The sequence below is a fragment of the Poromitra crassiceps genome (genome assembly GCF_964638095.1).
Source record: "Poromitra crassiceps genome assembly, chromosome: 8".
Taxonomy (NCBI): Eukaryota; Metazoa; Chordata; class Actinopteri; order Beryciformes; family Melamphaidae; genus Poromitra; species Poromitra crassiceps.
The window spans coordinates 16,802,670-16,820,169 of record NC_139629.1 but is presented as its reverse complement, the minus strand read 5'-3'; the positions used below and the strand labels follow the sequence as shown (position 1 = coordinate 16,820,169).

At 46.2% G+C, this 17,500-nt stretch overlaps 1 protein-coding gene and 1 pseudogene across 4 annotated transcripts in view; one reads left to right on the top strand and one right to left on the bottom strand.

Annotated features, from left to right (window-relative positions):
- Positions 1-17,500, top strand: part of garnl3 (GTPase activating Rap/RanGAP domain like 3) — a 105,984-nt gene that overhangs the window by 79,977 nt on the left and 8,507 nt on the right. For all 3 annotated transcript variants that reach the window (XM_083642430.1, XM_083642429.1, XM_083642428.1), the window contains 5 exons: positions 528-686; positions 7,230-7,296; positions 11,566-11,673; positions 12,996-13,114; positions 15,656-15,791. In XM_083642430.1, coding sequence (XP_083498556.1) covers positions 528-686; positions 7,230-7,296; positions 11,566-11,673; positions 12,996-13,114; positions 15,656-15,791 — 589 coding nt within the window. The remainder of the gene's footprint in view (positions 1-527; positions 687-7,229; positions 7,297-11,565; positions 11,674-12,995; positions 13,115-15,655; positions 15,792-17,500) is intronic.
- On the bottom strand, positions 3,515-4,727 carry LOC310781007 (beta-1,3-galactosyltransferase 2 pseudogene; annotated as a pseudogene). Its single transcript has one exon. The product of its transcript is annotated as a beta-1,3-galactosyltransferase 2 pseudogene (transcript).

Sequence of the window (17,500 nt, the reverse complement as noted above, 5' to 3'; positions counted from 1 at the left end):
TTAAATAGTTTTGATTCATGAATACTAATGTTACAAATAAAATAGGCCCTCATGGCTGCCTGCTTGTAACATGAAGCCACAACTACGAACTTAAGGTCTGAATTGTGTGGCTCTGCACTGTGGTATTATGCTCAATGAACCAATCAGATCGCTTCATTTGAGCTACCCGTTTTAAAAACGTATATATCCTGTAGCTTTCTAGCATATATCCTATAGACAGGTTTGTCTATATCTTGGCATACAGACAAACCCTGTTTGCCTGTCTAAGTCTGTACATATGAGTAACAAAACTAATGTTGTGTGTGTGTGTGTGTGTGTGTGTGTGTGTTTGTGTGTGTGTGTGTGTGTGTGTGTGTGTGTGTGTGTGTGTGTGTGTGTGTGTGTGCGCGTGCTTGCGCGCGTGTGTGCGTGCGTGTGCGTGCGTGTGTACGTGTGTGTGTGTGCGTGTTCGTGTGCGTGTGCGTGCGTGCGTACGTGCATGCAATGCATGCGTCTGCTGACATTGCTGCGTCCCATGCGTCCGGCAGGAGATCTGTCTGTGCGACCCCCCGGTGGTGATGGCGCTGGTGGACGGGCCGACAGGGGAGAACGACAACATGATCTGTGTGGCCTACAAACACCAGTTTGACCTGATCAACGAGAGCACTGGAGACGCCTACCGGCTACACCATGCCGACGCCAACCGGGTGAGGAGGAGGCACACCCTGGTGGTGCCTAAATGTGTTATTATCCCGTTACCTTTCACAGCCCTATCTAGAATACATTGAAACAACATGGAACTAAGATATTACAATGGTTATCAGAATTTTTAAAAAAGATAGCAATATTTATCTTGCTATCCGCCTCTCTGCGTTTACATGGACTTGAGTATCCCGGTTACTGTCGGGGTTTTGGAGTATCCCGTTTTTGTGTTTGCGCATGTAAACATCATATCCCGGTTTCAGAAACCTGGATAAGCCCTTATCCCGGTTTTGAGAAAGCCGGTTATGCTAGGTGGAGTACTCCGAAAGAACCCGGGATACTGCTGCATGTATACACCTTATCCTGCTTTCTGACCGCAGCAGACTACCTGCGCAGGCGCGGCTTCAGTTCAGTTAATCTCCAAAAGGCAGCAGACTTGCAGGGATTTTTTCCCCCCTCCATTTCATGACCAAACAACGCGAAACACACCGTGAACACCCTCCAACGCGAGGGGAATCTGTGAGTGAGAGACGAGTGCTTGGCTGGTGCAGCAGGGCACTGGTGACAGACGGCCTGGAAGAGAAGCGAGGAGCGAGGAGGAGAGGGCTCCATGCTGCTGACTCACCGAGCTGCCCGAGCGGCTGCCTGAGCGGTGTGAAGTGAACACCGCTACCGTACACAACACAGCTTGCGCGAAATGACCCGTTTCACTATCAGAATTAGGTCCAGTAACTAGGGATGCACCGATTGCCATTTTCTTGGCCGATTCCGATTTCCGATTTTTGAATAGTCTGACTTGCCGATACCGATTTTTGCCGATTCCGATTTTTTTTCTCTAAAAACAACAATTGACAGCTTACACAAACGTTTTTGTAACTTTGTTTGAAAATTAAGATTCATAGAACAATTCTTACATCTAATGGGGATACAAATAAACAATTCTTATCATTTGCATGAAGTAGGACCATCTCACTCAAACACATCTCAAAATAAAAGTGTTCCAGGTTAGGCTACAGGACAGAGCTTTTTTGTGCAAATACAATGAATACAAAAATTAAATTAAATCCAATAGCCTATATCCCACAGCTATCATGCATTTACTTTTCCAAAAGAAAACAGGTGCAACAGAACATCAAAATGATCCATGGACAAGGAGTTTATAGACTGGCTCCAGACCAGTCCTCTTGAGTAGAGGGGAAATGAGTTTATGAGTTACAGTAACGATCTTCAGTCTGAATATCAGGCGGAGTTTACACACAGTCCGAAGTTTGGTATGCGTATTTTTATCTGCCATCCGAAAAAATATCATCACGCACAGAAAACGTTGCACACTTGTGAGTCCGATGCATTTTTATTATTATGTCCGTCGTTCTCATGTCGTTCTATTTGCAATACGAAACAAATAGTCTCTCCTGTATCCACCACGTTGCAACATGAGTGACAGGCTGAGGCAGCAGCGCTGATGTGGAATGGAAAAGGCAGGTCGGGGAATGGTTATACTGGACACAATGCTCACGTTCACCTCGCCAAGCCGGCTGTGCGCGGTGGCGGGTTGCTGGAGCACCGCTTCCCGGGGAGAGAGAGCAGAGAGAGAGGGGCCAGTGAGGTGAAGCGAGCCGCTCAGACTGGACTCCAGCCGAGCGGGACTCGGCCGCATCTCTGTCTCCACGGCTTATTTTCGACTTGCATGTGTGACAAACTGCGAGCTTTGTCTACTTCACTGACGGTGAAAAAAATCCACAACGAGGAAGGTATGCTGGCGTGTGTGGTGTGGTAGCTGGGTGCCTGTCTCGGTGCTTTGGGGTGCGCGCACGTCATGTGAAAATCGGCTCACAGAATCGGCTATTTAGAGTGACCGGCGCAGATCACCGATCGAGGCCGATCACGTGAAAATCGGCCATTTCCGGTCACGTGCTGATCGATCGGTGCATCCCTACCAGTAACATTAGAAAGTACAGAAGTGCCGCACGATTACTTCCTCATCAGACCGCCGTCAGACTCCAGGCATTTTCCTCTCTACCCTCGCTGCTGTAGGTCCCGCACAGAATCGTTTTACCTGGAAATACTCACGCGCAAATGTCAGTGCAATTCGACTTTAAAGTCTCACTTCTGGAGCGATGAGGACATGGAGTTTTGCCGAGTTTTGTCTTTCGGTGATGAAAGAATTAAATGCTTGGCAGCTTAGATAGGAGAAAGCATCGAAATGCTGCCCTATTCAAGTCTGTAGTATACAGACTACAGGACGAAGGTGTTGTGACTCAAATGAAAGCAAAAGCCGCGCGCTGCGCGCAAACGGGGACACTTCACCATGAAGACGGAATCCAAGGGAATCCCACGTCTTGGCACAAAAAAGGTGAATGACGTCATGTCACACGCACCCAATATAAGCAAAATAATAATAATAATAATGACCCCGGTTTGTATTGTAACGATCACAGGCGCCTGCGCAAATAGCATGCAGTGATCAGTAACCGGGATACTAGTACTGATCATGTATACAGGGATATGAGTAACCTGCTTTCTCTCTCTTCCATGTAAACACCATATCCCAAATATGATCAAAACCAGGATAAGCCTCATAACCGGGATACTCAAGTCCATGTAAACGCAGTCACTGAGTGTGTCCCTCTGCACTTAGTCTCCTCTGGACCTAATCAGGTGGATGGGGAACATCTGGGCCCAATCAGGTAGTTGGGGACAGCTGGGTGAGTTTAGTCAGGTACACCATCCTCCTGAGACCACATGATGGAGCCAACGGGCGGGGACATAGCAGCCCTCAATCACCATGCCCATCAGCCCCTTACAACATGTAGTCGTGTACACGGTGACATCCCTAGTTACAAGCACAACGCTTGTTGCTCTGCAAGTGGTTCCAATACTTGATTATTCCGTTGGGCTGGAAGCAGTGGGACGTTATCAGGTGGCTGTACGTGCAGCTGGAGTACGGCACCGGCTCGTGGTTGAAGAACCCCTTGGGAGGCGGCGCCGGGTCAATGTGCAGCTTGGCCAAGCAGATCCCCACGTACACGTCCTCCAGGTGCAGCCTGGGTATGCTGAGCGACGCCTGGTAGATCAGCTCCGCCATGTCCCCGGAGAACACGTACCCCGTGCCCGAGCAGAAGGCAGGGTAGGGCTTGGAGGGGTACAGTTCGGGCGGCATGTACCATTTGCTGTCCTTGTTGCGGAATGGTGTGTGGCCCCTCACCAGCTGGCCCGTGAAGAACCTCTGCCTGGGCGACAGCTCGGGCTTCAGCAGCTTCTGGATGAGATACTCGGTGTTGACGAACATGTCGCTGTCCGTCTTCATCACGTAGCAGGCGTGCGGACAGTGGGTCGCCACCCAGTTCATGCCCATCAGGGTTTTGATAGTCAGGTTGTGGTACGTGTCCTGGTAGTCCTGTTGGATGATGTCGTGGTGGACGCGGCTCTCCTCCTCTATGCTGCGCTGGAGGAAGGTGTCCAAGCCCTTTCCCACGCCGAGCAAAAAGAGACGAACGAAGCCCAGCCCCATGCTCTCGTTCCCCCACGTCTGGCGGATGGCGTCGCGGGCGCCGGCCTGGCCTGGTTCGGCAGTGATGAGGAGGAGGAGGAAGGGCGTACTGTCCCTGCACTTGAAGGGTTAGGGCTAGGGTTAGCGGTAGGGCTGGGCGCTGAGCCTCCCTCCCACACCCATCTCCTTCTGCAAGCTGTTGTTCTTGCTCATGGAGTCCTCAAGCCCTATTACACCCATCCCGGTTCCCGCTCCTGCCCCTGCTTCACCGCCCCACTCTGCCTGCTGAGAAGTGAGGTTGAGCAAAGGCTTAGATGCCCCATACCCAGTCTCCCTCCAGATGCTCCTGAGGGAGGCGCTCTGCTTGGCCTCCTATACCTTGGAAGCCCGACGGTGTAGGCCAGCGTCCCGGCAGCCAGTACTGGTAACTGAACAAGAGGAAGAGGGTGAAGAGCAGGGCCAGAGAGAGGAGGCCTGCCACGTGGGTGCGGAAGAGATCACGCTTGACTCTCCAGGTCATCTTGATGGGACAGCAGTACGGGCGTCTCCACTGCATGGTGCATGGGTCGCAGGGGGCTGCTGCTCGGTTCATATACAATCAGTGGTACAACAGTGATGATGTCACAATTGTTCGAGTGTAACCAAAAACCCAATGGCTTGAGTGACATCACTGATGACATCATAGACATTGTGACATCATTGCATGTCATCAGTGAGTGATGTCATCAGTGATGCAAAGTTGTGCAATTGTGTGCTGCGCATGCCAATAGTGCCGAGATGACTGATGATGTCATAGGCGTTGGGACATTATTAGTGGCCGGGCCACTTATTGTATTTGCCTGTATTATTATTCTTCTCCCGGGAAGTTCGACTTCCCATGCATGAAAACTAACCAAACTTTGCACAAAGGTCCAGTCCCATGCCAAACGTCTTTGATGCAAATTTGGGGCCAATAGTCCTAACGGTGGCACTACAGCGACCGTCTAAAGTTTCAAACTTTGAAAATTCATAGAAAATCAGGCATACGTGCTACGTGCTGGCCAATTATGAAGTCTAAAGACCGCAAAACTGCAAAAACTGTAAAACTAATTAAACCCTACTCCTGCCACATTTTTTCTTCAAACGACATCAAACTTCAGCATCTGCATCATTAGACTGTCCTACACAAAAGTATCAAATCAGATTTTCGATCGGTCAAAAATTGAGCTCACAGTGCATCAAAACGTTGAATTCTGGCCCCGTGTATAGCCTAATTGCCTTAATTACCTATAGCAGTTAGGTTGTATTTGTGATGTCATCAGTCAGTCAAGCAATTGTGATGCCATCACTGATGTCACTCGAGCAATTGTGATGTCATAATAGCTCAAAGCCTTGAGACTTGCCTGGCCACGACCCATTGCTGCGCAGCAGCTATAATTATCAACTGTTATTGCTAACAATGACTAGCGAGTGAATCTGACCAGTGAACAGTGAACTCCCCAGCTCAACTTTTCTGCAAATGGAACGCTAACAAAACGGAGTTGACGTCATTTAGCCTCCACATCCCAGTTCTTTTGCGATAAAGGAACGCACGATAAGTGGTAGGGGCAAGCTGTGTATTGGGATTGGCAAACTCAATAGCGAGCACACTCAAGACTAAAGATCAACTTAGGTGCCGGGCCCAGGAATAACATCAAGAAAGAATGTGTTCTGCTGTCTCTACCAGATGACCATTAAACGGTGAAAGGACATTGTAGTCTGCTGGCCTACTTCTTTCTTTGTGTTGGGATTGGGGCCTTTGCGTTCATTTGATGTGTTTAAGTGGAGCAGACCTGAGACCTCTAACCGGCCCTGGCGGCTGCTGTATTTACCTGATGTGTTTAAGTGGAGCAGACCTGAGACCTGTAACCGGCCCTGGCGGCTGCTGTATTTACCTGATGTGTTTAAGTGGAGCAGACCTGAGACCTGTAACCGGCCCTGGCGGCTGCTGTATTTACCTGATGTGTTTAAGTGGAGCAGACCTGAGACCTCTAACCGGCACTGGCGGCTGCTGTATTTACCTGATGTGTTTAAGTCGAGCAGACCTGAGACCTGTAACCGGCCCTGGCGGCTGCTGTATTTACCTGATGTGTTTAAGTGGAGCAGACCTGAGACCTCTAACCGGCCCTGGCGGCTGCTGTATTTACCTTCTGATTACTAGGCTGCTGGGTTGAGTCAACAGTCTCATTCACAGCCTCCGCCTGGGGATGAAAAGGGAAGAGAAATGAATGAGCAGGCTGGAGGATGAACAGCTGTTCCAATAAAGCCTCTTATTCCCGCGCTGGCCGTGTCGCCCTTGAAAGAAATATTGTTCTCTAATAAGAGAAAATAGGAAAACTAAAAGGTTGAAATAAAAGTAAATCAATCTTGATTTTTTTTTTTAAGACACCTAAAAGTCATGTCAGTCAAAATAATACTCTACTTTGAATAATAATTTGTGTCTAATATGGCTTTTGCCGCACAAAAAAGTTAAATTAAATTCCTTAAAATGACATCTACTCCTTCTCCTTCTCATAAAAAAGAAAGTCCAGAGTTTATGAGTATGCAAATATATTTCATCTCAAAGGTTTTCCTACTGGACACAAGATGTCTCCTACTTCACTGTAACAATAATGTCCATTCTCAGCGTATGCAGGCTTCAGGTTTCCACATCACACTTGTGAGTTGAATCTTGGACCAGAATTGGCTTCTAAACTAGTTGTGATGTCACAAATCATGCTTGTAGGCCGACCCCTAAAACGGAGAAACTTTCCAATTTCAGCAGAGGATGTGAAAACAGCCCTCTAGTGTGAAACTCTGCACAGACATCACTCTGCTGCACTGCACATAGTTCAAACTGAATGAACAAGAAGAAAAACATATATATATTTTTTTTTATTTAGGGTGTCTTTAAATCAGTTAAATAATAAATATTGCTTGAGTGGTTACTTAGTAGCCAGAGAGTATTTGGCATGAAATCATCTGTTAAAAAGTATCTTGTGTAGTTGGTGTTTGTATCTTGTTGAAGGATTCCCCTAAAGTGAGTTCTCTCTGCCTACAGGTCAACTTTGTAGCAGCCATTGATGTGTATGAAGATGGAGAGGCTGGTCTGCTGTTGTGTTACAACTGTGAGTCTCTGTTTAACTCTCTGTTGTGTTACAACTGTGAGTCTCTGTTTACCTCTCTCTATTGTGTTACAACTGTGAGTCTCTGTTTAACTCTCTGTTGTGTTACAACTGTGAGTCTCTGTTTAACTCTCTCTGTTGTGTTACAACTGTGAGTCTCTGTTTAACTCTCTATTGTGTTACAACTGTGAGTCTCTGTTTAACTCTCTATTGTGTTACAACTGTGAGTCTCTGTTTAACTCTCTCTATTGTGTTACAACTGTGAGTCTCTGTTTAACTCTCTATTGTGTTACAACTGTGAGTCTCTGTTTAACTCTCTCTGTTGTGTTACAACTGTGAGTCTCTGTTTAACTCTCTATTGTGTTACAACTGTGAGTCTCTGTTTAACTCTCTCTGTTGTGTTACAACTGTGAGTCTCTGTTTAACTCTCTGTTGTGTTACAACTGTGAGTCTCTGTTTAACTCTCTCTATTGTGTTACAACTGTGAGTCTCTGTTTAACTCTCTCTGTTGTGTTACAACTGTGAGTCTCTGTTTAACTCTCTCTGTTGTGTTACAACTGTGAGTCTCTGTTTAACTCTCTCTGTTGTGTTACAACTGTGAGTCTCTGTTTAACTCTCTCTGTTGTGTTACAACTGTGAGTCTCTGTTTAACTCTCTGTTGTGTTACAACTGTGAGTCTCTGTTTAACTCTCTATTGTGTTACAACTGTGAGTCTCTGTTTAACTCTCTCTATTGTGTTACAACTGTGAGTCTCTGTTTAACTCTCTATTGTGTTACAACTGTGAGTCTCTGTTTAACTCTCTCTGTTGTGTTACAACTGTGAGTCTCTGTTTAACTCTCTGTTGTGTTACAACTGTGAGTCTCTGTTTAACTCTCTCTATTGTGTTACAACTGTGAGTCTCTGTTTAACTCTCTCTATTGTGTTACAACTGTGAGTCTCTGTTTAACTCTCTCTGTTGTGTTACAACTGTGAGTCTCTGTTTAACTCTCTCTATTGTGTTACAACTGTGAGTCTCTGTTTAACTCTCTGTTGTGTTACAATTGTGAGTCTCTGTTTAACTCTCTGTTGTGTTACAACTGTGAGTCTCTGTTTACCTCTCTCTATTGTGTTACAGCTGTGAGTCTCTGTTTAACTCTCTGTTGTGTTACAACTGTGAGTCTCTGTTTAACTCTCTCTATTGTGTTACAACTGTGAGTCTCTGTTTAACTCTCTGTTGTGTTACAACTGTGAGTCTCTGTTTACCTCTCTCTATTGTGTTACAACTGTGAGTCTCTGTTTAACTCTCTATTGTGTTACAACTGTGAGTCTCTGTTTAACTCTCTCTGTTGTGTTACAACTGTGAGTCTCTGTTTAACTCTCTCTGTTGTGTTACAACTGTGAGTCTCTGTTTAACTCTCTGTTGTGTTACAACTGTGAGTCTCTGTTTAACTCTCTCTGTTGTGTTACAACTGTGAGTCTCTGTTTAACTCTCTCTATTGTGTTACAACTGTGAGTCTCTGTTTACCTCTCTCTATTGTGTTACAACTGTGAGTCTCTGTTTAACTCTCTCTATTGTGTTACAACTGTGAGTCTCTGTTTAACTCTCTGTTGTGTTACAACTGTGAGTCTCTGTTTAACTCTCTCTGTTGTGTTACAACTGTGAGTCTCTGTTTAACTCTCTCTGTTGTGTTACAACTGTGAGTCTCTGTTTAACTCTCTCTATTGTGTTACAACTGTGAGTCTCTGTTTAACTCTGTTGTGTTACAACTGTGAGTCTCTGTTTAACTCTATTGTGTTACAACTGTGAGTCTCTGTTTAACTCTCTGTTGTGTTATAACTGTGAGTCTCTGTTTAACTCTCTCTATTGTGTTACAACTGTGAGTCTCTGTTTAACTCTCTCTGTTGTGTTACAACTGTGAGTCTCTGTTTAACTCTCTCTATTGTGTTACAACTGTGAGTCTCTGTTTAACTCTGTTGTGTTACAACTGTGAGTCTCTGTTTAACTCTCTCTATTGTGTTACAACTGTGAGTCTCTGTTTAACTCTATTGTGTTACAACTGTGAGTCTCTGTTTAACTCTATTGTGTTACAACTGTGAGTCTCTGTTTAACTCTATTGTGTTACAACTGTGAGTCTCTGTTTAACTCTGTTGTGTTACAACTGTGAGTCTCTGTTTAACTCTATTGTGTTACAACTGTGAGTCTCTGTTTAACTCTATTGTGTTACAACTGTGAGTCTCTGTTTAACTCTCTCTATTGTGTTACAACTGTGAGTCTCTGTTTACCTCTCTCTATTGTGTTACAACTGTGAGTCTCTGTTTAACTCTCTGTTGTGTTACAACTGTGAGTCTCTGTTTACCTCTCTCTATTGTGTTACAACTGTGAGTCTCTGTTTAACTCTCTGTTGTGTTACAACTGTGAGTCTCTGTTTACCTCTCTCTATTGTGTTACAACTGTGAGTCTCTGTTTAACTCTCTGTTGTGTTACAACTGTGAGTCTCTGTTTAACTCTCTCTGTTGTGTTACAACTGTGAGTCTCTGTTTAACTCTATTGTGTTACAACTGTGAGTCTCTGTTTAACTCTATTGTGTTACAACTGTGAGTCTCTGTTTAACTCTCTCTATTGTGTTACAACTGTGAGTCTCTGTTTACCTCTCTCTATTGTGTTACAACTGTGAGTCTCTGTTTAACTCTCTGTTGTGTTACAACTGTGAGTCTCTGTTTACCTCTCTCTATTGTGTTACAACTGTGAGTCTCTGTTTAACTCTATTGTGTTACAACTGTGAGTCTCTGTTTATCTCTGTGAGTCTCTGTTTAACTCTATTGTGTTACAACTGTGAGTCTCTGTTTAACTCTATTGTGTTACAACTGTGAGTCTCTGTTTATCTATTATGTTACAACTGTGACTCTCTGTTCAACTCTGTTGTGTTACAACTGTGAGTCTCTGTTTAACTCTATTGTGTTACAACTGTGAGTCTCTGTTGAACTGTATTGTGTTACAACTGTGAGTCTCTGTTCAACTCTGTTGTGTTACAACTGTGAGTCTCTGTTCAACTCTATTGTGTTACAACTGTGAGTCTCTGTTTAACTCTATTGTGTTACAACTGTGAGTCTCTGTTTATCTATTGTGTTACAACTGTGAGTCTCTGTTTAACTCTGTTGTGTTACAACTGTGAGTCTCTGTTTAACTCTGTTGTGTTACAACTGTGAGTCTCTGTTCAACTCTGTTGTGTTACAACTGTGAGTCTCTGTTTAACTCTATTGTGTTACAACTGTGAGTCTCTGTTGAACTGTATTGTGTTACAACTGTGAGTCTCTGTTCAACTCTGTTGTGTTACAACTGTGAGTCTCTGTTCAACTCTATTGTGTTACAACTGTGAGTCTCTGTTTAACTCTATTGTGTTACAACTGTGAGTCTCTGTTTATCTATTGTGTTACAACTGTGAGTCTCTGTTCAACTCTGTTGTGTTACAACTGTGAGTCTCTGTTCAACTCTATTGTGTTACAACTGTGAGTCTCTGTTTAACTCTATTGTGTTACAACTGTGAGTCTCTGTTTAACTCTATTGTGTTACAACTGTGAGTGTCTGTTGAACTGTATTGTTCCTCTGACGCTGCATCTTTCTGCAGTGGAAATCAAACCCTCGACGGCACCAGAATATTAAGAGGCCAAGTTGGAATTTACAAATGCAGACAACATCCACTCTTGGCTTTTGTGTTCCTCTTTCTGTCTGCCTGGTAGCAAAAGTATTTGTCACATTTCATTGCATTTCAAATAGATTGCTGCTCTCAGTCGTCGTACAACACCACAATAAAAGTCACACACAAGAAGAACAGAAGCACCACGGATCCTTGAAATCCTTGAAAGTGAATTCGAGGAGAAAAAACAAGGCTTAGGAACACAGACAGACAAGGGTCATTGAAACGGCTTGATTTCTGTGCAAGAATTTAAATGGAAGTTCTTTCGATTTTTTTTTTACTTGACGATAGTAAATAGGGTATAAATAGGGTAACAGCACAGTTGAGAAGTGTCCACACATTCAAGCCTGTCTCTCTTTTTAATTGTTGTCTGTGAGCTTCTGTAAAACCTGCTAGTTCTCAGATAAAAAATTCTCATTGTTGTAACTGTACTAATTACCCTTGATGGGTCGGTCGTGTTGGGTCCTTGTATTTGAGGGATTTGGGCCTGGAATTCAGCCTGGGCGATATGGACCAAAAATCCATATCACGATATTACGATATCCACAATCTAAGAGGATATCTAGTCTCATATCGATGTCACTCCTCTGCCCTCAGACGTCTGCTACTATAAGAAAGTGTGTCCGTTCAATGGCTCCACGCCCATGATCCAGTCCAACGCCTCCGACTTCCACTTCAGCTGGAACCAGATGCCCAACGCTATCGGTAGGTTACCACGGCAACCGCCACGGCCCCACCCGGCCCATACAGAGCCAAAGTCACCGCCACTTCCGGGGTAAGCATACGAACCAAGGGATTTCATACCCCATTTTATTCTCCATAGACAATTCGTAAAATGCTTATTAAATAGTTTTACTTGATCAAACCAAGCGATTCAGCTATATTTAGAATCGGGAGAGACTATAGAACATTTCACTTGGACCAAAAAATAAAAATCTGTTTTGTTTGTTTATTTGTTTTGTTTTTTCATTTTGGTCAGAGTAAAAATGCTCTATGGTCTTCCCTGATTCTAAATATAGCTGAATCGCTTGGTTTGACCAAGTAAAACTATTTTTAGAAGCATTCTGAAATGTCTATGGAAAAATGAATGGCGGCTGAAATCCCTTGGTTCGTATGCCTAACCCGGAAGTGGGCGTGGCTTTGGCTCTCTATGCTGCTGGCCTGGCCTGAGCCAGCTGTCTCCATGGTAACGCCACAGGCAGCCATTGGGCTTGTTTGTGTGTGTGTGTGTGTGTGTGTGTGTGTGTGCGTGCGCGCGTGCGTGTGTGTGTATGTTTGTGTTTGTGTGTGTGTGTGCGTGCATGCGTGCGTGCGTGTGTGTGTTTGTGTGTGTGTGTGTGTGTGCGTGCGTGCATGTGTATGTTTGTGTGTGTGTGTGTGTGTGTGTGCGTGCGTGCGTGTGTGTGTATGTTTGTGTGTGTGTGTGCGCGCGCGTGCGTGCGTGCGTGTGTGTGTATGTTTGTGTGTGTGTGTGCGTGCATGCGTGCGTGCGTGTGTGTGTTTGTGTGTGTGTGTGTGTGTGTGTGCGTGCGTGCGTGCGTGTGTGTGTATGTTTGTGTGTGTGTGTGCGCGCGCGTGCGTTCATGTGTTTGTGTGTCATGGTTTATGCAGAGAGCATTGAAAACAACACAGTGTCTAACACTCTTGATAACAGCTTGTTGCTCAGGGTTTCTGTGCAGGATGAGAGAATCACAGAAGGGAGACACATACATTTTAATTCATGTTACAATTAATGATTGTTTTCTTTATCGATTAGCTGTTTGGTCTTCTAAAATGTCACAAAATGGTGAAAGATGTCGATCACCTTTTCCCCAAAGCCCAAGATGACATCCTCAAATGTCTTCTTTTGTCCTGACCAACAGTCCACAGCCCAAACATAATCACTTTACTGTCAGACTAAAGAAACAGAACATATTCACATTTAAGAAGCTGGAATGAGAGAATATTAGTATTTCTTTCTTAGTCGATTATAAAAAATAGTTGGCGGTGAAGTTTCTCTGCTTTACTTGCTGTTTGTTTTTTCCCAGTGTGTGCGTTTCCTTATATCCTGGCCTTCACTACGGACTCCATTGAGATCCGGCTGGTCGTCAACGGCAACCTGGTGTACACAGCCGTGGTCCCAGAGCTCCAGCTGACTGCCTCGCGGGTCAGTATGATTGACAGCCACTGACTGTGGGTGACTGCTAACACAGTAACCCACATGATGTCCCTGCGCCATTCTTACATCCACTCAGTGCAACTTTGTAGATTGAAGATGCAAAACACAGAGGTTGGTTGACTGTGCGTTCTACCTTTGCACCTTTCTTTTTTCCCATTTTTCTCCCATTTTCTCTCCAATAGAGAGACAAAGTGACTTCCTGCTTCAGCACTGTACCAGAGATTTTCATCCGCCATTTATTTTCCCATGGACATTTCGTACAATGCTTATAAAAAATAGTTTTACTTCGTCAAACCGTTCAGCTATATTTAGAATCGGGAGAGACCATAGAACATTTCACTCGGACCAAAACTTCAAAAAACAACACTGAAAGTATATTTTCTTTAAAGGAGAATTTCGTTTTTTTTTTAACCTGGACCCATCTCCTGGCAATAATTATGATTTGGCCACTCACCCAGCGATATCCGCGGCGTTTCTGGCCGTCCTAGCGTTGTTTTGAGATCAATAGCGTCCAAGTCAGTTGTAAAATGGAGCTGATTTGGGGCCAAGTGTGAGCCTGTCTTTCCTGCATCTAAATAGCTATTTTTATTCCCGTTTTCCCCAAATATCGTCATAATGTGATCCCTCAACATCCACCAGAGTGATATTTCACCCCAGGCCATTTCCTGGAGTCGCACAGGGATCAAATTACCTCAAACGTGATCTCGGTCACCAAGTCTCGTGAAGTCCTGCAATACTTTCCTGCCGACTGGCCAACTACAGGTAGGACGCTTTGCGGTGGTGGTTTTAGCGTAACCTATGTGGGGTTTGGCGTAACCTATTCGAAATAACGAAGGTTATGCCAAACCCCACATAGGTTACGCTAAAACCACCACCGCAAAGCGTCCTACCTGTAGTTGTCCAGTCGGCAGGAAAGTATCGCGGGACTTCACGATAAACAGGCTTATACACTCATACACACGGCTTATACACTCACACGACACATACACAGACATCATTTCAAACAGCCACATGTCATCAAGTTTAAACCAAACACCTGTTCTTCCCATATCCTCAATATGTTTTTCTCTGCTGGGTTTACCTCCACTCTGTCCCTTCTGGCATCACTCCCAATCTGCTGTCTGTCTGTCCTGTTCTCACTCCCTCTCTCTGTGTCTCTGTGTCTCACCCTGTCTGTCCTGTTCTCACTCCCTCTCTCTGTGTCTCTGTGTCTCACCCTGTCTGTCCTGTTCTCACTCTCTCTCTCTGTGTCTCTGTGTCTCACCCTGTCTGTCCTGTTCTCACTCTCTCTGTCTGTGTCTCTGTGTCTCACCCTGTCTGTCCTGTTCTCACTCTCTCTCTCTGTGTCTCTGTGTCTCACCCTGTCTGTCCTGCTCTCACTCTCTCTCTCTGTGTCTCTGTGTCTCACCCTGTCTGTCCTGTTCTCACTCTCTCTCTCTGTGTCTCTGTGTCTCACCCTGTCTGTCCTGTTCTCACTCCCTCTCTCTGTGTCTCTGTGTCTCACCCTGTCTGTCCTGTTCTCACTCTCTCTCTCTGTGTCTCTGTGTCTCACCCTGTCTGTCCTGTTCTCACTCTCTCTCTCTGTGTCTCTGTGTCTCACCCTGTCTGTCCTGTTCTCACTCCATGTCTCTGTGTCTCACCCTGTCTGTCTGTCCTGTTCTCACTCCCTCTCTCTGTGTCTCTGTGTCTCACCCTGTCTGTCTGTCCTGTTCTCACTCTCTCTCTCTCTGTGTCTCTGTGTCTCACCCTGTCTGTCCTGCTCTCACTCTCTCTCTCTGTGTCTCTGTGTCTCTGTGTCTCACCCTGTCTGTCCTGTTCTCACTCTCTCTCTCTGTGTCTCTGTGTCTCACCCTGTCTGTCCTGCTCTCACTCCCTCTCTCTGTGTCTCTGTGTCTCACCCTGTCTGTCCTGTTCTCACTCCCTCTCTCTGTGTCTCTGTGTCTCACCCTGTCTGTCCTGTTCTCACTCTCTCTCTCTGTGTCTCTGTGTCTCACCCTGTCTGTCCTGTTCTCACTCTCTCTCTCTGTGTCTCTGTGTCTCACCCTGTCTGTCCTGTTCTCACTCTCTCTCTCTGTGTCTCTGTGTCTCACCCTGTCTGTCTGTCCTGTTCTCACTCTCTCTCTCTGTGTCTCTGTGTCTCACCCTGTCTGTCCTGTTCTCACTCTCTCTCTCTGTGGCTCTGTGTCTCACCCTGTCTGTCCTGTTCTCACTCTCTCTCTCTGTGTCTCTGTGTCTCACCCTGTCTGTCCTGTTCTCTCACTCCCTCTCTCTGTGTCTCACCCTGTCTGTCCTGCTCTCACTCCCTCTCTCTGTGTCTCACCCTGTCTGTCCTGTTCTCACTCCCTCTCTCTCTGTGTCTCTGTGTCTCACCCTGTCTGTCCTGCTCTCACTCTCTCTCTCTGTGTCTCTGTGTCTCACCCTGTCTGTCTGTCCTGTTCTCACTCCCTCTCTCTCTGTGTCTCTGTGTCTCACCCTGTCTGTCTGTCCTGTTCTCACTCCCTCTCTCTGTGGCTCTGTGTCTCACCCCAGTCGGACATCTATTTTGTTTCATCGGCTCCGGTGAGCTCGGCCTCCACCTGCAGCTCCAGAGACACCAGTTCCCAGAGTTCCCCTCAGACGCCCACCGGCTACGAGATGCCCGTGTTCCCCTCGCCGCTCGGCGACGGTAAGCCCCTCACAGCAAAGGCACCCGAGGATGGAGCCACATTTTCTTTGTAGGTTTTTGAATGTGAATGTTGCCTTCACACCTGTTTGACGTTGGGTCAGAGCTACAGATCTCTTTTGTACCCAAGTCTGAGCAGCGGGGGGCTGCAGTCGTTTTCATCCAGGGTTAGATGTTTCCACACAGCTGAATATCTCTAACAGTCTTCTATCTGGGGGAGTTATAGCGTGCCGCAGAGATGACGTATTTTACATCGACCTGGGTTCCATCTTCTCAAAAATACCACTTTTATGATTTTTGAAGCGTAAATGTGATCACCAGAAATCGTGATTGCCAGAAAACGCTTAGAGATTCATAAAACTGGTGTTCTGTTTTTCCGCCTTTATTGGACAGGACAGTTAGATAGACAGGAAAGTTAGGGGGAGAGAGAAAGAGAGGGGAGGGGGGGGTGACATGCCACAGGGCCACAGGGGATTCGAACCTGCACCGGCCGCGGGGAGGACTAAACCTTCATGGTGCGTGCACTACAAGGTGAGCCACCGGGGCACTGCCATCATAAACCTTTGTTTACCACAGAGCTTATTTCCGGCGTCTAACCAAAACCCCATTGACTTGGAGACGAGGGACCCCCATGCTAACCCATTTCCTGGACTTCAGGACTCATAAGCACACGCCGACATGTCTCATGTCACCCTGTACCCTCCAGTCACACAGGACATGACTGGAGGTGACATGTTGGAGTCACCAAAGTACCATCCCCCATCCGGCCCCTCCACCCCCCACGTCACAGGACAGAGAAGTGTCCTCTGAGGCAGGGGGCTGCCCCCTACAGGGACTGAAGATCAATACCAACTGGAGCCAGGAGGCCCCTCCCCCTCCTCTGAAACGGGCGTGTTTACAGTGGCCAGCGTTGAGTGGGGGGGGGGGGGGGGGGGGGGGGGGGAGTGGGGAGGAGGGAGTCAGCTGTTAACCCATTGATACCTGATGCAGCATTTGCCTGTATACCCCTCAAGGGATACACACACAAATGCTGCATCAGGTATCAATGGGTTAATAACATACAAGTTTGTCCTTCAGTGGGAGCTTCTCTCAGTTGTAGTGAAGGACAAGGCAGGCAGGAAAACACAAGCTCCTCTTAATAAAATATCCTCCTATTAGTCACTCTGTGTGTGTGTGTGTGTGTGTGTGTGTGTGTGTGTGTGTGTGTTAGCTCCCGCGGCACCATCAAGCCTGTGTGCTCCTGTGCTCCTGCGGGGAGCTGCTATTTACACGTTCTATTAAGGCTAACAGGGTGGAGGGTTTGGCTGTCGCTGTTGCGATTAGCCGAGGATGGGCTTGGTGCTTTGAGGCCGGTGTTGGGGTGTGTTGGGGTGTGTTGGGGTGAGCCTTTCTTTAGATACCATTCTCTTTTTCTCTCCTTCCTGTTGCTCTACTGTTTTTCTACCTGTTTTAGAGCTTTGACCCGCGTGCTCCTGTTTCACGGGGAGTCCAGCACGACCTAAGAGAGAAAGTGTATAGGCCGAATCACAGTGACGTCGCGCTAGCAACAACAGTCACGACCGCGTAGACAGCTGACGATTGATTTGAATTGCGGAGAACTTGTTTATTTCAGTTTTTTCCCCAATTGTACTTGGCGTATTGCCCCTGCTGTCCCAGGTGTTGCTCCACTCCCTCTGCCGATCTGGGGAGAGTTGTAGACTAGCACATGCTTC